General features: G+C 48.1%; 2 protein-coding genes across 3 annotated transcripts in view; one reads left to right on the forward strand and one right to left on the reverse strand.

The window, feature by feature from the left end:
• LOC144981432 (uncharacterized) overlaps nt 1–15,766 on the forward strand; it is a 53,442-nt gene extending 37,676 nt beyond the window's left edge. The window contains exons 1-4 of one of the 2 annotated variants that reach the window (XM_078929469.1): nt 9,822–10,003; nt 10,106–10,171; nt 10,249–10,317; nt 10,431–15,766. In XM_078929469.1, coding sequence (XP_078785595.1) covers nt 9,949–10,003; nt 10,106–10,171; nt 10,249–10,317; nt 10,431–15,748 — 5,508 coding nt within the window. In that variant the 5' untranslated portion in view covers nt 9,822–9,948 and the 3' untranslated portion in view covers nt 15,749–15,766. Of the gene's footprint in view, nt 1–9,821; nt 10,004–10,105; nt 10,172–10,248; nt 10,318–10,430 lie in introns of those variants that run through there. The other variant, XM_078929470.1, reaches the window with a different exon arrangement.
• Nucleotides 1–21,318, reverse strand: part of LOC101159213 (dehydrogenase/reductase SDR family member 13) — a 336,613-nt gene that overhangs the window by 51,158 nt on the left and 264,137 nt on the right. The window lies entirely within an intron of this gene.

The following is a 21,318-nucleotide window of genomic DNA, read 5'->3' on the forward strand; positions in this document are numbered from 1 at the left end:
TGCCATAATTCCTGACTCCTTGATAAAAGAAATAATTAAACGCATACACTCTTCCCACTTAGGAGTGGAAGAATGTCTCAGACAAGCTACTGTTCTACTGGCCAGGAATGACAGAGCAAATCAAGGCACATGTTGCTAAATGTGAAATTTGCAGGTCACTGGATGTAAAACAGTAGAGAGAGACACTTCTCCCACATGAAATGCCAAATAGACCTTGGGCAAAGGTGGGCACAGATTTTTTTTTGTTTTGACAACAGAGACTATTTGATCACAGTGGACTTTTACTCAAATTTTTGGTAAATAGATTATCTACCAGACACAAAATCCACCCACTACAGTGATAAAGTAACTGAAAGCTCACTTTGCTCGTCAAGGCATCCCAGATACAGTCATATCAGAAAATGGTCCCCAATTCACTTCACAAGAGTTCAAAAGGTTTAGCAGACAGTGGGAATTCCATCCTAAGACATCATCATCAGGACACACCCAAAGCAACGGCAAAGCTGAATCAGCAGTGAAAACGGCAAAAAAGCTCTTGTTAAAGGCCAAAATAGCAGGACAAGATCCTTATCTAGCCATGCTGGATCATCGCAACACACCATCTCAAGGTCTGAACTCCAGTCCAGCGCAGAGACTACTCAGTCGCCACACAAGAACACTACTTCCCACAAGGACAAGTCTTCTCCAACTGACAATTCTACAAGCACAGCTGGATTTGAAGTCCAATCAGCAACGCAAGTGCTCATATTACATCAGATTTGTCAGAGACCTGGGGCCTCATTTATAAACGTTGCGTACGCACAAAAGAAGGCGTACGCCACTCTCTACGCAATAATTGAGATTTATAAAAAAAAAAACTTGACGGGAAAATGTGTGGTCCTTCACGCAAGCTCTGACCCAGGCGTACGCACAAAAACGGGTGAAATGAGAAACGGCGACACCGTCGGCAGATGAAAGAAACACGTGAAAGTGAAAATGACAATACTGCCTCTCATAAATAACATGAAGACTTCACAAAGCAAGTCTTACAATTAACAGCTACACCAACACCCGTTTGATCGATCAGCAGTGAAACAAACAAAAAAATCAAACGAAAATTACAACAGAAATTCAAATGAACACATATTTGCAGAAAGAAAAGTGAAATATGTTCTGCAATATTAGCATGTTGTGCAATTCATCCTCATAAATAATATAGTTAACAGAACGAAATAATGTACAAAGTGTGTCCGTCTGGCAGAGCAGATATAGGTGCAATTAGACAGAAAGACAGACAGACAGACAGACGGACATATTAATTGTCCACTGGGGAAAGTTGTTTTCATAGTAAAACATTTCTTCATAAGCTACGGAATTATGGTATTCATGCATTTGCCTTTAGTTTGTTTTATTTTTGATAAAACAATGTATGGCGTATGTCTCAACCATTCAGAAAGCAACAAGAAATTACATTTGTGCTGATCAATTTCCCATTTCCACATCGATTATTACCGACATCTGTAGCTTGTCAGATGCAATTAAATGGAGGGAAATAAAATGCCCCATCACAATGCTTAATGACGCACAATCTTTAGACAGCAAGAAGACTTGCTGGCAAACGAGGACGAGTGGCTCATGAGCTGGTTCCGACTTCCTCGAGCCGTCCTGTTGGACCTCTGCGGGCTTTTGGGGGGGTGTCACCCGGTGCGTCTGGGGCGTCGGTGTTCCCCCTGCGTCTCAGTCACCACTCCACTTAAAAGGGATTCCCCAATTATTGCCGCCAGTCTCTCATCAAGAGGGGTCAGCTCCGGAATTGAAATTTTCTACGTTACGTTTCTTGGATGAAAACCAGAATCTAACAGTAATAAAGTATCACTAATAGTTTCAAAAACGCGGCCTCTAGCTGCTCTACAGGCTAGTCTGCAAAACAAGCTAGTAATTACTCGAAATGACTACCGTAAATTCCGGACTACAAAGCGCACCCGATTACAAGCCGCACCCACCCATTTTCAAATGTTTAATTAGTTTTATACATACACAAGCCGCGTCAGAGTACAAGCCGCGCAATGTGTTAGGCGATATTGTCATCCTGACAGATCACGGCCAGCATTCCAGAGTGAGTGCAAATCATTAGCACATTGTGGGTGGTTCCAGCATTGCCTCTGGCTCATGTCTTTGAGTGTATCGACATCTGTCAAACAGCATGGACCTATATTCTGTTCACAAGTTCCTCAGTTATGGTGTTTTTATTTCATTTTTTTTTTTACTTATTGACAATCTAGGTATCATACATAAAATTACAAACAGTAACCATATAATCAACATTACATCCCTCAGTTATGATGAGGAAATTTACATCCGCGATTCCACATTTCCCATGAGTCTTAGGGGCTAAAGGCGGGGCCAATGCCCGGCTCGCCATTCTGTTGTACGTGTTTAAGAATGAGCAAGTATCAGCAGTGCATGGAGGGGTGAACGGGTACAGCTCTCCTTCCGCTTGTGTCGCGGCAGCGTTATGGGAGTAACAGGGCTGGTTAAAAAACACACCGGTAAAATACAGCAGCGGCGACTGAAAAGCGCGCGCCTCAGCGTGATACGCGCGCCTCAGTGCGGCGCGTGCGTCAGAATTCAGAAGCGTCTGCGCTCCGCTCCCGCCCCGCGCGCTCCTTGTCTCCCCTTCCTATCTACTCCGACACCTCTGGCCAGGGCGGCTTCAAGGAGGAGCACTTCGTCCCCATTGCGCCGGTGGATGGAGCAAATCGTTTCTGTGCAAAGCAATCGGACTTAATACTGTACGTTTTGTGTATGAGGGGCGGGTGCGTTGTTACGTGTGGGAGCCTTCAGACTGCCATTGGCCCCGCAGCTCAATCAGCAGGAGAAGATGTCTCCAGCTCACACGGAGGCTGTGAGTTTTTCAAAGCAAAATTCCGCTTTTACGGTTTCCTTAGAAACCGTAAATGGAGTGTAAATTCATTCCATGCGCTGTTCTCTCCGTCACGCAGCAAACCGGCTTTTCCAAACCCGTTGGTGGTGGACTTTTTTACGCTGCTTTTAACAATTGCTTTTAACTTGAAAGCTTCATCATATTGTAGCGGCGATCTGGTGCACGTTGGCTCTAATGGCACCAAAGGATTCTGGGATGTGGCCGGGCATGCGTGTTTCATTTTGTTGAACCATGACTGAAGTGTCTAAGACCTGAAGTCAAGTCCATGCTGTTTGGCTGCTTAGAGGTGTGTTGAATATAAATGCCTTGTGCTTGGTGTTAGATAAAGAATTCAAACTATTCACTGAGTTCGAAAGTACGTACATGGCGGCCACTAATTAAATCCATAAATTAGCCGCGTCACTGAATAAGCCGCAGGGCTGTAAGCGCAGGAAAAAAGTATCGGCTTGTAGTCCGGAAATTACGGTAATTTGCTGGCTAAAAACAAAACCACGAGGCATTGTTAAGGCAAGTAACTTTGTGGACCAATGTCAAAACAATTTTAAAAGATTAAATTCAAGTAAAAAGACAAAAAAAAGTTTGAAAACTTTACTTACCAAAGCCAGGCAACGTCGTTCAACCCGCTCCCTGTTCTGTCTGCAGTGAAAGTGAAGCACGCGTATCTGGTCTTAAAATGGCCGGTGCATGGTGTGCGCATGCGCAGATCAGATGACGTCATTGCAGGTTGGCTGAACATAATTTTCTTTAAGTTATATTCACCAATTTAACAAAGTTGTTTTACTTAATTACATAAAATAAAATACTTTTTCTTTGTGTTTATTTGATTCTATTAAAGACATTTTGATAAGAATGACGGTACCGCGATTTAGCCGTAGCTTCAGCTGTTTGTGGAAAAGTCTTTAACTGTTTCCACCAATCATTCTTGGAGGCTTAATCACACGTCAGCAGTCTGACCAATCAGAAGTGGTTAAAGTCTTCACTTGTTCAGATTCTGCTCATAAAGTCTCTCAGTTCCAACAGAAATACCAGCCAAAGCTCGTCTTTAGCGGTGTAGCTTTCCACAGAATCAGACCGTCATACCGTGGAACATGTGAACAAAACAATGAAGCTCAGAGAAGCGAGTCTGTCTGCCCCAGGGGTCGGGAACCTATTGCTCGCGAGCCATTTATGTGAGCCATTTATGTGGCTCGCAGACAAATCTTTATTTATACTTTTTTTTTATTCATCAGACCAGTCCTTCTCGGGTGGGATGCGATGCCAGGGGTGCGCGCAGTAGTAGCGGTGCTTGGAGAAAAAAAATCATATTATTTCACAGAGTTTATAACAGCCTAAAACCTGTGAACCGCCGTCCCTTCAATTGCGTGCTCCCGTATCTGAGAAAGAGCACGCAGTAGAAGCGGGATGTGTGAGGAAGAAAGGGGGGGGGGGGGGGGGGTCTTGTGGGCACAGGTAGCAAGGTGAATTGTGCAGGGATTGTCAAAACTTAAAACATGCTGGGGGGGTTCCGGCTGCCGCTGCTGCTGCGGCGGGGGTCTAAACACTCACCTGGGCACAGGTGTTAGCTCACCTTTGCACTTATAGTTTGTGTGATTGAATGAATGAAATATTTCACACTAGTTGGTTTGAAGGCATAAGTATGCGTGTGTGAACACTATCTGTTTTGTGTATATGTTGACATGTGGACATTTTTGCAGCTAGCAGGTGTGTTGATAACATTTGAGTGTGTGTGTGGACAGGCCCCGCCCTTTTTGTACTACATTTGAACCATACCGTAATGATAAACAACCAGTAAACCTGTCTGCTCTATGCTGCTTCATGGTCTTACCCCCCCTCCTATCATCACCCTCTTACCCCTTCCCTCTCTAAAATCCCTCTGTCTTCTTCCCTTCTTTCCTTTTCCGTCTGGTCCAACACCAAAGATTTTCAAACATGATTGAAATTAATAAAGTTTGGCCTCAATTACAAAAGGGGTTTATTCAGACATACCTTTGGTTTGTCTGAAGATTAACAACCCCTGTTGTTAAAGTAAAATATGTCCAACACAAGAGGCCCTCAGTTCTCATCTGCCTGCCCAGCTGTTGGACAGGACAAGTTAAGAGAAAAAAATAAATAAATAAAAAATAAAACATGCTGCCCGTCACATACTTCAGCGTGTCAGTATATGTTTGGCCCCGCGTCTGCATGCGAGCAGTCTTTCTCACATCTACAGAACATTCATACTAACCTAAGATCACGTGTGAGGGGCCGTATAAGACATTATTTATTCTGAACCATTCACATTCATACATTCTTGCTCTCACAGTCATATATACTCTCTTTCGCATACATATATTCTCTTACGCATACATATATTCTCTCTTGCACATACATGTATACTCTCTTTCGCATACATATATTCTCTTACGCATACATATATTCTCACTTGCACATACATATATTCTCACTTGCACATGCATGTATTCTCACTTGCACATCCATATATTCTCTCTCTCGCATGCATATATATTACTTTACACATACATACATTCTCACTCTCATTGTCACACTTAAAAAATAATATATGTATGTGAAAGCCAAGTATATATGTGCGTGTGCTCTTTTTGTCAAGAACACCCTGAAGATGCTGTACATTTATTTTGGTCATGTCCCTTTTCCACTACTTTCTGGTCTAAAGTTTGTCATTTAATTTCCGCCCACATTGACCCTGACTTTCGCCTGTACTTAGAAAATGTTATGTTTGGCATCACCCACTGTCCATCTCATTAAAAAGAACAGTTGTACCTCATTAATCTTTTGTTGTTTTTATGCAAATGGCACATTCATAAATCAAAAGTTACGAATCATACTCCTCATTTCTCAATTTTTATCAATGAGTTCAAACAATACATCAAGACAATAAGAAACTCTGATAATAAGAACACCATCAAAACATTAGATCTGTGTGTTAGTTTCAATATATCTGCATAAAATGTATTAACGCCCTGGCTTGTTCCTTTGTTGTTGTTGTTCACTGTTTAAAATTGTTCTGTATTGAATTTTTACATTCAATAAAGTTTAAAAAAAAAAAAAAAAAAAAAGAAGGAGCCACGGGGGTTCTGCAGCAGGCCATCGGAACCTTAAGAAATATTTTATCTTCACCTCACTATTGCCTTTTTTAAGACATGACAGCTGGTTTTCCCACATTTACATGTAGTTATGGATCGATAACAAGAGGAATTTGTTTTAATGTAATTGCGTGTTCCGGCGTCTACAGGAAGTGTCGCCCATAATTCATGCAAAGGCTCATGGGGGCTTGGAATAAGGTGGATACGGTTTTTCTGTTTCGGTGTCGCTTCTATTACCATTATTGGTATTTGAGACATTCCTTTGTGCCTCTAGAGATGCAGACAGATTTGTGACCACTTGAGGTGAAGATAAAATATTTCTTAAGGTTCCGATGGCCTGCTGCAGGACCCCCGTGGCTTCTTCTTGCTGGTTCATGTTAGCGTCTGTTCAAAATGGGAAGTGGCGGCCTCTCGTCCAATCAGAGCATGAGAAATCATCTGCCTTCCGGTTCATGCAAAGTGCCTTCCTTTTCATGCAAAGTCACTTCCGTTTCATGCATTCTCCTCTCTCACACGCACATATACATTCTTCCTCACACGTACATATATACTTGGCTTTCACATACATATATTCTTTTTTAAGAGTGACAATGACAGTGAGAATGTATATATGTGTAAAGTAATATATATGCATGCGAGAGAGAGAATATATGGATGTGCAAGTGAGAATATATATGTGCAAGTGAGAATATATGTATGCGATATAGAGTATATATGACTGTGCAAGAGAGAATATATGTATGCGTAAGAGAATATATGTATGCGAAAGAGAGTATATATGTATGTGCAAGAGAGAATATATGTATGCGTAAGAGAATATATGTATGGGAAAGAGAGTATATATGACTGTGAGAGCAAGAATGTATGAATTCTCCTCCATATCAGACTATTCCATTAATTGGAATAAGTCTGTTTTATTACCACTCAACAGGAATATGGAACAAAGACTCACAATTCCAGTTAAAACAGGAAATATCAAATATCTGGGTATCTACTTTCCCCCCAAACTATCAGAACTGGTGCAGCTAAACCACACCCCATTACTAAAAAGCATACAGGACGATCTAACACGCTGGACCAACCTGCCTCTGTCCCTTATGGGCAAGGTAGCCACGGTTAAAATGAAAATCTTACCCAAGGTTAATTATCTCTTCTCAATGATTCCCACACAACCGCCATTAAAATGGTTCAAAACATTAGACTCATCCATATCAAGCTTTCTATGGAACAACAAACCTGCAAGAATTAGTCTAAAAACTTTAAAATCTGCAAAAAGCTGTGGAGGATTAAAATTACCTAACTTCTACAAATACTTTCTTGCAAATAGATTACAATATATCTTAAAATGGTTAAAAAATAATCCAGAAACCAACTCATGGTTAGACTTGGAACAGGCGTTATGTGGAAAGATCAACCTGTCACAGCTACCATTTATTAGCCAAACAGTTAAAAAACAGGATTGTTTCAAAAGTATTAATATAAATGCCACTTTAACAGCCTGGTGGGAATTTCTCAAAATATCAAAATCATCAATTCAACCGTGCAAAATGACACGCATCTGGAACAACCCGGACATCCTTATTAACAAAAAAATGATTCACTTCCCAGCTTGGCAAGCAGGGGGCATAAAACAACTAGAGCACGTAATTATTGATAGAAGATTCATAACTCCCCAGGAACTTCAAGACAAATATGGAATAAATAACTTCTTGGAATATCAGCAACTTAAATCAAGTATTACTAAAAAGTATAAATTTAAAGACGACGATTTAAAGCTACCAGATGTAGTTACCACTCTGATTAATTTTTCAATGAATAGAACTCTCTCCAAAATATACAAACTTTTATGTAATTTAGATAACAATATTGCCCTTCCAACAACAAAATGGGATGCAGATTTGAGCATCAGCACAGATGAAAGCTTCTGGTCAGAACTCTGTCTAAACACCTTTAAACTGACAAAAAGTCCAAATCTGCCGCTAATCCATCTCAAAACTCTTCACAGAATTTACTACACTGGACAGAGGATGTTCAAGATGGGTCTCAGTAACTCATACATTTGCGAGCACTGTGATAATAATCTATCCGACAGCTACATGCACGCACTGTGGTTCTGCACTCCTGTCCAGGCTCTCTGGCAGCAGGTATGTGCCGATTTATCAGTCTGGCTTAAGGTTTCAATCACTGCCTCACCGTCACTTTGTGTGCTTGGTGACATGAGTGCCATCGATATAGAAGAAGGATTAGCATCTATCATTTTCATAACTCTCTGTATTGCCAAAAAACTATTTTAATAAATTGGAAAAACAAGAAAAATATAAACATAAGTCAACACAGAAATCTGCTGCTTGATCATATCAGCTTGGAAAAAATGTCAGCCCAAAGCTCAAGTAACTTTGAAAGAATTCAGTCTCTCTGGTCTCCTGTGGTTGACTCCATGACTTAGGGGGTGAGGGGCTTGGTCGTCGCTGCTCCTAGCCCTTCTGCCGTGGTTTGGGGTGGGGGTCGGGGCTTCCGGTGCCTGGCGGGGGCGGTGGGGGGCTCCGTTGGTCGGGGGGTCGGGTCCGGTGCCTGGGTGGGGCGGGCTGGGGCGCTGCGTGGTCCTCTGGGCTTGGGTGTGGGGGTGCGTGGTGGGGGGGTGGGGTGGGGTGGTGGTCTGGCTTGGCTTGGGGGGGTGGTCCCTTTGCCTGTGCTGGGGGGGGTTGGCGGGGGGCCTTGCTCGGGGGGGGGGGGGCAGCGGCGCCGGATGGGCTGCCCATCTGCACCTGGGGCTGGGATCGGCCCTTCCCTGGCTCTGGGATGGGACGGGACAACCCTCTCGGGGCCCCCGGTCGCTCTGGGTGTCACCCGCTTCGGCTGCGGGGTCTGGGGTGGGGTGGGGTGGGGGGCCTGTCGGCCCTGTCCTGTGGGGGGGCGTTCTGGGGGGGAGGGGGGGCCCATTATTGGTAAGGGTCGGGGGGGCTAACGGGTCGGGGTCTCCGCTGAGGCAATCAGTGGTTGCCTCGGCCGGTTGGCCTCCTCGGTCCCGTCAAGGCCTGACCAGAGCTCCTCTAGGGCCGGCGTCTGGGGGTGGGGGCCTGGGCTTGCTCCGGGGGGGGCGACGCTTTCTGGCTCCTCTCTCTCTGTGTGGGGTGGGTGGTGCCGGGCCTGGGGTGTCGGCGCCTCCGGGGGTGGGGCCCCTGGGCTGGGTGGCCCTGGCCCCTTTGCTGGGGGACGGCTGTTTGACCACCGGGGGACAGTCTACCAGCTGTCCCCAACTTACCCCCTTCCTCATATAACCTCATATTAGGGTGAGGGGGTGGGGGGTCTAGCCTGCGATGCGCCTTGGGGGGGGGGCTACTTGGCAAATTTTAACCGCACCTTAGACATTTAGGGCTTTGTGTGTCTTTGTCTGCTCACGGATCAGAAAAGATCTGCTCTTGCTATAAAGATGCATTACTGTAACTCCAAGTTCCTGAAACCGAGTCCTGACATTTATATGAGAAAATATTTAAAAATCTATATAAAATGTCTATAAAAAAGGAAAACAAAATTTCTGCAAACACTATTTCTGTGGAGCTTCGATGTCCTCCATTATACTGAAGATTGCATTTTACTGTCGAATGACTTGATTTTCTTCAAGTAAACAGTTTGATTCCTCAACAGAGTGAACTTTTTACACAAAGATTACAGGAACATTTATTTATTTTTGTTGACTTAGTGTGACATTTTCAAGCTTTTATCTTAACCTAATAAAACTAAGAACTAACGAGGTAATCCATAAATACTGAGGTTTCATCACAGGTGCGTCAATCAAAATGTGAGTCCAGCTGATCTGAGGAGAAAGACAATCAGCTGTTATGAACAGCAGCTGTGTTTCCTGCAGGAGGAACTTTTTTAAGCTCCTCTTGTTTGTTGGCTTCTCATTCTGTGTCTGAAAAGATGGGAGCGCAGTCGTTTGTGGCCCTTTGTGTTTTGGCTGTTTTCCTTAGCAATGGTATGTAGCTTTATTGGAAGGAGAATTTACTGCAGATTGAAATTTGTTTTACATAAACCATCAAAGCAAACATTTAACCTATAAAACTGTGATTCTCCTAAGGTTTAAGCTTGCCAGTTGCTAGAGAAACCCAGGATGCAAACCATAAACAGATGGGAAGAGGAGCTGGTGAGACTCAATGCTAGCAAAGTGTATCCAGAAAAATTTTCTGAGTGGATGTTTACTTTCTTTTCCTCCCCCAAAAGATTTGGCTTTAGAGAGCAGCTTTGATCTTCTACAGTCCCTGGATTCCAGGTTGGAAAATCTGGTTAAAGGTGAGAATTTGTAAAGAAATTTACAATATGGTGAACACGTGGCTTGGCTTTTCTGAAAAGGCTATGAGCGCCATAACAAACGCAAATGTTAAAGTAAATATTTGTTTTGTTAGTACAACTGGAAACCAATGAGGTGGAAGCTCATATAATGCTAAGTCAAGACCAGACTGTGTCCGACGCCGCCAGCAACCAGACTGTGTCCGACGCCGCCAGCAACCAGACTGTGTCCGACGCCGCCAGCAACCAGACTGTGTCCGACGCCGCCAGCAACCAGACTGTGTCCGACGCCGCCAGCAACCAGACTGTGTCCGACGCCGCCAGCAACCAGACTGTGTCCGACGCCGCCAGCAACCAGACTGTGTCCGACGCCGCCAGCAACCAGACTGTGTCCGACGCCGCCAGCAACCAGACTGTGTCCGACGCCGCCAGCAACCAGACTGTGTCCGACGCCGCCAGCAACCAGACTGTGTCCGACGCCGCCAGCAACCAGACTGTGTCCGACGCCGCCAGCAACCAGACTGTGTCCGACGCCGCCAGCAACCAGACTGTGTCCGACGCCGCCAGCAACCAGACTGTGTCCGACGCCGCCAGCAACCAGACTGTGTCCGACGCCGCCAGCAACCAGACTGTGTCCGACGCCGCCAGCAACCAGACTGTGTCCGACGCCGCCAGCAACCAGACTGTGTCCGACGCCGCCAGCAACCAGACTGTGTCCGACGCCGCCAGCAACCAGACTGTGTCCGACGCCGCCAGCAACCAGACTGTGTCCGACGCCGCCAGCAACCAGACTGTGTCCGACGCCGCCAGCAACCAGACTGTGTCCGACGCCGCCAGCAACCAGACTGTGTCCGACGCCGCCAGCAACCAGACTGTGTCCGACGCCGCCAGCAACCAGACTGTGTCCGACGCCGCCAGCAACCAGACTGTGTCCGACGCCGCCAGCAACCAGACTGTGTCCGACGCCGCCAGCAACCAGACTGTGTCCGACGCCGCCAGCAACCAGACTGTGTCCGACGCCGCCAGCAACCAGACTGTGTCCGACGCCGCCAGCAACCAGACTGTGTCCGACGCCGCCAGCAACCAGACTGTGTCCGACGCCGCCAGCAACCAGACTGTGTCCGACGCCGCCAGCAACCAGACTGTGTCCGACGCCGCCAGCAACCAGACTGTGTCCGACGCCGCCAGCAACCAGACTGTGTCCGACGCCGCCAGCAACCAGACTGTGTCCGACGCCGCCAGCAACCAGACTGTGTCCGACGCCGCCAGCAACCAGACTGTGTCCGACGCCGCCAGCAACCAGACTGTGTCCGACGCCGCCAGCAACCAGACTGTGTCCGACGCCGCCAGCAACCAGACTGTGTCCGACGCCGCCAGCAACCAGACTGTGTCCGACGCCGCCAGCAACCAGACTGTGTCCGACGCCGCCAGCAACCAGACTGTGTCCGACGCCGCCAGCAACCAGACTGTGTCCGACGCCGCCAGCAACCAGACTGTGTCCGACGCCGCCAGCAACCAGACTGTGTCCGACGCCGCCAGCAACCAGACTGTGTCCGACGCCGCCAGCAACCAGACTGTGTCCGACGCCGCCAGCAACCAGACTGTGTCCGACGCCGCCAGCAACCAGACTGTGTCCGACGCCGCCAGCAACCAGACTGTGTCCGACGCCGCCAGCAACCAGACTGTGTCCGACGCCGCCAGCAACCAGACTGTGTCCGACGCCGCCAGCAACCAGACTGTGTCCGACGCCGCCAGCAACCAGACTGTGTCCGACGCCGCCAGCAACCAGACTGTGTCCGACGCCGCCAGCAACCAGACTGTGTCCGACGCCGCCAGCAACCAGACTGTGTCCGACGCCGCCAGCAACCAGACTGTGTCCGACGCCGCCAGCAACCAGACTGTGTCCGACGCCGCCAGCAACCAGACTGTGTCCGACGCCGCCAGCAACCAGACTGTGTCCGACGCCGCCAGCAACCAGACTGTGTCCGACGCCGCCAGCAACCAGACTGTGTCCGACGCCGCCAGCAACCAGACTGTGTCCGACGCCGCCAGCAACCAGACTGTGTCCGACGCCGCCAGCAACCAGACTGTGTCCGACGCCGCCAGCAACCAGACTGTGTCCGACGCCGCCAGCAACCAGACTGTGTCCGACGCCGCCAGCAACCAGACTGTGTCCGACGCCGCCAGCAACCAGACTGTGTCCGACGCCGCCAGCAACCAGACTGTGTCCGACGCCGCCAGCAACCAGACTGTGTCCGACGCCGCCAGCAACCAGACTGTGTCCGACGCCGCCAGCAACCAGACTGTGTCCGACGCCGCCAGCAACCAGACTGTGTCCGACGCCGCCAGCAACCAGACTGTGTCCGACGCCGCCAGCAACCAGACTGTGTCCGACGCCGCCAGCAACCAGACTGTGTCCGACGCCGCCAGCAACCAGACTGTGTCCGACGCCGCCAGCAACCAGACTGTGTCCGACGCCGCCAGCAACCAGACTGTGTCCGACGCCGCCAGCAACCAGACTGTGTCCGACGCCGCCAGCAACCAGACTGTGTCCGACGCCGCCAGCAACCAGACTGTGTCCGACGCCGCCAGCAACCAGACTGTGTCCGACGCCGCCAGCAACCAGACTGTGTCCGACGCCGCCAGCAACCAGACTGTGTCCGACGCCGCCAGCAACCAGACTGTGTCCGACGCCGCCAGCAACCAGACTGTGTCCGACGCCGCCAGCAACCAGACTGTGTCCGACGCCGCCAGCAACCAGACTGTGTCCGACGCCGCCAGCAACCAGACTGTGTCCGCCGCCGCCAGCAACCAGACTGTGTCCGCCGCCGCCAGCAACCAGACTGTGTCCGCCGCCGCCAGCAACCAGACTGTGTCCGCCGCCGCCAGCAACCAGACTGTGTCCGCCGCCGCCAGCAACCAGACTGTGTCCGCCGCCGCCAGCAACCAGACTGTGTCCGCCGCCGCCAGCAACCAGACTGTGTCCGCCGCCGCCAGCAACCAGACTGTGTCCGCCGCCGCCAGCAACCAGACTGTGTCCGCCGCCGCCAGCAACCAGACTGTGTCCGCCGCCGCCAGCAACCAGACTGTGTCCGCCGCCGCCAGCAACCAGACTGTGTCCGCCGCCGCCAGCAACCAGACTGTGTCCGCCGCCGCCAGCAACCAGACTGTGTCCGCCGCCGCCAGCAACCAGACTGTGTCCGCCGCCGCCAGCAACCAGACTGTGTCCGCCGCCGCCAGCAACCAGACTGTGTCCGCCGCCGCCAGCAACCAGACTGTGTCCGCCGCCGCCAGCAACCAGACTGTGTCCGCCGCCGCCAGCAACCAGACTGTGTCCGCCGCCGCCAGCAACCAGACTGTGTCCGCCGCCGCCAGCAACCAGACTGTGTCCGCCGCCGCCAGCAACCAGACTGTGTCCGCCGCCGCCAGCAACCAGACTGTGTCCGCCGCCGCCAGCAACCAGACTGTGTCCGCCGCCGCCAGCAACCAGACTGTGTCCGCCGCCGCCAGCAACCAGACTGTGTCCGCCGCCGCCAGCAACCAGACTGTGTCCGCCGCCGCCAGCAACCAGACTGTGTCCGCCGCCGCCAGCAACCAGACTGTGTCCGCCGCCGCCAGCAACCAGACTGTGTCCGCCGCCGCCAGCAACCAGACTGTGTCCGCCGCCGCCAGCAACCAGACTGTGTCCGCCGCCGCCAGCAACCAGACTGTGTCCGCCGCCGCCAGCAACCAGACTGTGTCCGCCGCCGCCAGCAACCAGACTGTGTCCGCCGCCGCCAGCAACCAGACTGTGTCCGCCGCCGCCAGCAACCAGACTGTGTCCGCCGCCGCCAGCAACCAGACTGTGTCCGCCGCCGCCAGCAACCAGACTGTGTCCGCCGCCGCCAGCAACCAGACTGTGTCCGCCGCCGCCAGCAACCAGACTGTGTCCGCCGCCGCCAGCAACCAGACTGTGTCCGCCGCCGCCAGCAACCAGACTGTGTCCGCCGCCGCCAGCAACCAGACTGTGTCCGCCGCCGCCAGCAACCAGACTGTGTCCGACGCCGCCAGCAACCAGACTGTGTCCGACGCCGCCAGCAACCAGACTGTGTCCGACGCCGCCAGCAACCAGACTGTGTCCGACGCCGCCAGCAACCAGACTGTGTCCGACGCCGCCAGCAACCAGACTGTGTCCGACGCCGCCAGCAACCAGACTGTGTCCGACGCCGCCAGCAACCAGACTGTGTCCGACGCCGCCAGCAACCAGACTGTGTCCGACGCCGCCAGCAACCAGACTGTGTCCGACGCCGCCAGCAACCAGACTGTGTCCGACGCCGCCAGCAACCAGACTGTGTCCGACGCCGCCAGCAACCAGACTGTGTCCGACGCCGCCAGCAACCAGACTGTGTCCGACGCCGCCAGCAACCAGACTGTGTCCGACGCCGCCAGCAACCAGACTGTGTCCGACGCCGCCAGCAACCAGACTGTGTCCGACGCCGCCAGCAACCAGACTGTGTCCGACGCCGCCAGCAACCAGACTGTGTCCGACGCCGCCAGCAACCAGACTGTGTCCGACGCCGCCAGCAACCAGACTGTGTCCGACGCCGCCAGCAACCAGACTGTGTCCGACGCCGCCAGCAACCAGACTGTGTCCGACGCCGCCAGCAACCAGACTGTGTCCGACGCCGCCAGCAACCAGACTGTGTCCGACGCCGCCAGCAACCAGACTGTGTCCGACGCCGCCAGCAACCAGACTGTGTCCGACGCCGCCAGCAACCAGACTGTGTCCGACGCCGCCAGCAACCAGACTGTGTCCGACGCCGCCAGCAACCAGACTGTGTCCGACGCCGCCAGCAACCAGACTGTGTCCGACGCCGCCAGCAACCAGACTGTGTCCGACGCCGCCAGCAACCAGACTGTGTCCGACGCCGCCAGCAACCAGACTGTGTCCGACGCCGCCAGCAACCAGACTGTGTCCGACGCCGCCAGCAACCAGACTGTGTCCGACGCCGCCAGCAACCAGACTGTGTCCGACGCCGCCAGCAACCAGACTGTGTCCGACGCCGCCAGCAACCAGACTGTGTCCGACGCCGCCAGCAACCAGACTGTGTCCGACGCCGCCAGCAACCAGACTGTGTCCGACGCCGCCAGCAACCAGACTGTGTCCGACGCCGCCAGCAACCAGACTGTGTCCGACGCCGCCAGCAACCAGACTGTGTCCGACGCCGCCAGCAACCAGACTGTGTCCGACGCCGCCAGCAAGCAGACTGTGTCCGACGCCGCCAGCAAGCAGACTGTGTCCGACGCCGCCAGCAAGCAGACTGTGTCCGACGCCGCCAGCAAGCAGACTGTGTCCGACGCCGCCAGCAAGCAGACTGTGTCCGACGCCGCCAGCAAGCAGACTGTGTCCGACGCCGCCAGCAAGCAGACTGTGTCCTTCAGCCTTCTTCAATAAATGTTTCTTACATCTTAATGCATTTTTGTTTTTTTCACATTTGGGGAAGACCTCCAGTATTAAATCACTCAGCAAAAATTGTATTTAAATAGAGAAATTGGAAGTAAAATTAGGGAGGTTTAGCTTAGTTTGAGTAGTTTAGTGACTTGAATGAATTGGATGAAAGTTCGAAAATTTGAAAGATTTATTCTGTGGGTCAACACTGAAATTTAATTGAAAAGTTTTGTTTCAATGGCTTTAAATGAAATTTAGGTATAAAAGCAAACCGTTCTGAGATACTATTGGACTAGGTTAGCTTTCTTGAGGAGGAAGACCTTGATGGACAGCCGTGACAGTGATTCATGATGCAGCTTTCCTTTGTTTATATCACTCGCTCTTACAACAGTACTTGGCTGACTGCCCTACCACTTCACCATGGCACCATTGAAATTTTAGAGAGGCATGTGTAGTTGGAAAGATTTGGATCAACTAAAGACTACATTGGCTTCATTTTGGCAGTTCACAGGTCATGTTTCCCACATCCCCACCCCTGTTAGGTTTGCAGCTATGGGAATGTTGGGTCACACAAAGACAAGTCTTACACAGCTTGGGGTCAAATTGAACCTTAAGGAACATCAATGTATGCAATATGTGCTTAAGGACATTGGGGAAAAAAAACATGCTAATTTTAAGCTTAATCAGTTGTCCCCATCAAATTAGGAAAAGTCATGAAATATGATGTAAAAACTAGTTATTTGTATACTGTTTTTTTTTTCTTTACTAATAGTTTTAAAAGCTAATTTTTTCTTGTTTTGGGGTGTTTTTGCAATTGGACAGATAATCTGCAGATTCTTTCATCAGATTAAACAATTTTGTTTCTCTTCATGTGTGTAAATGTGCAGATGAGTTTTTCAAAGATACTCAGATGAATCTTTATTTACAAACCTACTAAACGGGCCAGAGTACAACCCCCTCCCACAGCAGCAGAGCACTGGCAGAAGAATTGAACAGCTTCTTCGTCCGCTTTGAAACCTTGTCTCAACCACAGCCACCACAGCACCAACACCAATGCTCTACTCATCCATCAGGAAAATGAGGTGAGAGGAACCCTGAGAGCTACGAAACCAGGAAAGCTGCAGGACCAGACGTCATCCTGGGCGCCGTTATCAAGGAGTGTGTGGATGAGCTGGCTGGTGTCCTTACTAAACTGTTCAACCTCTCTTTGTCCCATGTCTCTGTTCCAAGCTACCTTAAATCCTCCACCATCCTCCCTGTCCCCAAAAAGTTGTCCATGAACTGCATCAATGACTACAGACTCTTAGCCCTCACGTCTGTAATCACAAAGTGCTTGGAGCGACTCCTGCACGATCCCCTAACCCCCTTAGACCCCCTCCAGTTCGCCTACAGGGCGAACAGTGGGTTGATGCTCCTATTATCAAATATAAAAATGACAACATTGGTGAAGAAACAAATTTAAAAGAATCTATACATGTAAATAGATTGGTATACTGTGCTTTGAGAACTATGTCTCGTAACTAGGCACTAATGTGCAGCAGCAGACAAGAAAATAAGCTTTAAGCTTATTCCACTGATTCACACAGGTGGTTTGGCAGAGAGTTTGTATGCTAGATGATCCTTCTAATGCAACCCTGTATTGTCAAGGCAGAGGGAGACCCAGAGAAGCAGTGTGATTTGTGGATTTGAGATTTTTCGCTTTTTAGCAAGATTGGCTCCTCTGGGAAGCAAACCAAGGTTTCGTGCGCAGCAGTGCTAAATTCAGCCAACAGAGCTGTAATGTGTAAATTTTGCCTTCAGTTAGTGCAGTGCTTCTCAATTATTTTTTGCAAGGTCCCCCCTAGGAAAAAGAAAATGGCCCCCACCCCCCACTCGCCGCGTTGACAATTTATTAGGTTAGTATCTATCAAATTGTATAAGTATACCTAAAATTGTATCTTTTAACATTAACAAAAGAAAAAAAGAATACAAATCCACTTTCAACAAATATTAAATTTATTTGGCCACACACAAACCCTGTTATAGTCTAAAACAGAAAAAAAGCTTACAGTGCCTGAAATAAACAGGGACTAACAACTCAAACAGTGGCGCAGATTTTTTTCCAAGCACTGAGCCGCTTTCACTGCAGGCCCTCTTTTGCACCCTGAGCAATTGCCCGTATTACCTGTGCCTAAAACCTCTACTACTGCGCGCCCCCCCTGGCATCGCGCACCCCACTATTTCATAAGCACTGAGTGAGTGTAACTTTATGCTTGTAGTGAATTATTTTGCCCTTTAGGGGGTGCAGCTGCTCTGTGTTTGGTCTGATGTTCATATTTGTTTGGAATATTTTGGAAATTAAAGGAAAGCGTGTTCATAGGTTTTGTGTGAGGACAACTCTACCTTTTTACATTACTTGTTAGAAGTTCATGTTGTGTGTGAAATAAATTACAATGAAACATTTCCTTAAGTTGTGTTCAAAGGATTTTTGTCATTTATTTTGCAATGTTTTCATAAGAAAAATGGTTTGAAGTTAATATTCTGGTATTTCATTCAATAGCTTCCAAACCATGTGACCTTATGGATCCAAATATATGCATTTATTTTGCAATTATAGATACTGAATAATTTATATAAATTCCAGAGTTTCTCATATAAATTCTGGCATTTGTTTTCAATAGTTTCCAGAACACGTGACCCTAAGAGATTAAATGGATGCTGGATTGTGGCACTGACATCCCAACATCAGACACCACCCTTTAGTTTGCAATCATGGATGGTGAATATTTTATATGAATTATTTTAAGCAGTCTCGTTTTTCTTTGTTAGGGATGCAGATTCACAGGTACATGTTTGGAGCATAGTTAACTACGGTGGCCCAGAAGGGTCACAACACAACACATTAACTTTACACACAACACATTAACTTTACACACAACACATTAACTTAACACACAACACATTAACTCACAACACAACACATTAACTTTACACACAACACATTAAATCACAACACAACACATTAACTTTACACACAACACATTAACTTAACACACAATACATTAACTCACAACACAACACATTAACTCACAACACAATAACTCACAACACAACACATTAACTCACAACACATTAACTCACAACACAACACATTAACTCACAACACAACACATTAACTCACAACACAACACATTTACTCACAACACAACACAATAACTCACAACACATTAACTCACAACACAACACATTAACTCACAACGGAAGTAAAGCTGCAATGGAAGTGCTTTTATTCTGAACAGGTTCAAATCTGAAGTAATAATTAACACTCAGTGTGTACTTGTGAGTGATTTAGTTTTACTTTGTAAAGGGAGGAGTTTGGATGGAGAGACAGAAAGCATCATTCTCTCCAACTCTTCATCATCTTCCATCTCTAAAGAAGACACTGAAAAGATGTGAAACATCATTTCTACTATCTTTCCTAACGTCAGCATGAACGTCTAGTCTGCCACAGACCTGGAGGACTAGAAGAAGGTTTAGTAAGAGCAGGTTCTGAAGAACTCTGAGTCTGAGCCTCTTTCTTCTTCAGGTACTGCTGGAGCAGGAACATTTTGTTGCCTGAAACACACTGTTTACTGAGGATAAATGATGCATATCCATCTTCTCTTTTCTCCCAGACATCCTTCCAGGTCTTCTTCGAATGCCCACCAAATCCAACCAGCTGGTTGTCCTCACTACTTGAAGGTGGCTCCACTGATCTTTCAGCTAAATAGTTTCTCAGATCTCTGATTTCATTAAAGTGTTGGGTATAATCCAGAAATGAAAGGAGACTCTCCTTCTTTGGTCCCTCGGCCTTAAACAGTCCAGCTCTCTCCTCTTCCTCAACCTTGTTAATTAAATAAATGGTGTAGCCAATATCATTTTCTAGCAGCCACCGAAAGGACTTCCCCTTGTATTTGCCAAATTGAAGAACATACTCCCCCAACACCTCTTGCCTATCAGATGTATCTCCACCTCTAATGAAGACTTTGACAGGGTGTTTTCCTTCACTTTTTCCTCTCTCTGGGGAGCGGACTTGTCCTGGAGCTCAGGATTATTTTTGATCCTCTTGGCTTTGTGAAGGGTCCTGCCTCAGAAACCCAGTTGGGCCTCGTCTGAAGCTCACGCAGATTTTTCCAGGAAAAATTAATTTCCTCTTCATTCTGGAGATCTGTAGCCAAAGATGCATTTATTGTGGTTAGTGGGTGAAGTAGCCCAGGTCTATTGTAACTCAAAAATAGTAAAAAAATAAAAAAATAACATACAAATATATATATATTTATTACGCATATATAAATATTAAAAGTTATCTACCGTTGGTAAAATTAAAAAGCCTTTGAAAACACACAAAAACTAAGTTTGAAGACGTTTTTCATCTCTCATCCGAGTAGCCGTATCCTCACTGCTGGAGTTTCAGTCCTATCATGCTCAAGAATAAATGACGGGAAAAGAAATGTCTTCAAACTAGAAACTTTGTCCAGTTTTTTTTTTTTTTTTTTTTACTTACATTAGACTTTAACTTGACTTTAACTTGTTCTAGTCTTGTGTTTTAACAGCGATCGGATCACATCTGGCCGCAAAATTGTTGTTTTCTCTTCCTGAAGGCTCTTTCTGTGAAATCCTTACTACTAAGACGATGTGGAAACAGCGCCCCCAAAATCTCGCTTGTGGTGATAAAGTATATTACATCCGTAGTGTTAAGAACTACCATAGAGAATGAATGAGAAAAATTGAGAGAGTTAAGCTTAACCATTTTCGGCTCCCCTTCGCGTGTGAGGCGAACGTGATAACCACTACACTACAGAAACCTTAGTGGTCGATACTTTAAAATAACACACTTTGTTAATGACTTTAGAGAAAAGAAGGGCCAAAGTATGTGCGTAAAACAACAATTGCGGACGCTACGAAACCTGTGTGATCTTGTACACTAACAAATTATTTACAAAGTGTATGAGAGGCTGAATGAAGGTGTTCAGGTCCCCCAGAAATTTGTATCGTTCTCCAGCAATTAGATGAAGACTGCGTTAGTAGACGGTGATACTACAATATGTGTTTGATGCTTGTAATTCTAGCCCAGTAAAGACAAGATGCACAGGATTTCTTCTTGGAACCAATTGTTGTATTTCCTCTTTGAGTCTAAGAATTTGGGAAAAGTGCTTGTGGAATAGACAGAGAAATGGATATTGTCATGGAATCTGTTGACCCTGTGCCACTCCTAGCTTTTTTAAGCAATTATGCACTGGTGACAGCATGAAGGTACAAGTTTGGCATTTGCACATGTGCTAGCTACCAGCAGAGAACGCCTTTGGCTAGTATGGGGATTGAACCCACGATCTTGGCGTTATTAGCACCACGCTCTAAACCATCTGAGCTAACTGGCCTTTCACAGCATTTTTGCTTGTCATTAGAGACATGATCAGCAAATAAGTTCCGTTCCAAAAGCAACGCTACAAAACTGTCATATCTCCAGACGTCTCCAATTTAAGAAGAAGACACATGCTTCTGCCGATTTTAGAGCTGGGGACCTTGCGCGTGTTAGGCGAACGTGATAACCACTACAC

The sequence above is a fragment of the Oryzias latipes genome, chromosome 13 (assembly GCF_053564925.1).
Source record: "Oryzias latipes strain Hd-rR chromosome 13, Olatipes_Hd-rR_3.1".
In the NCBI taxonomy this organism is placed as follows: Eukaryota; Metazoa; Chordata; class Actinopteri; order Beloniformes; family Adrianichthyidae; genus Oryzias; species Oryzias latipes.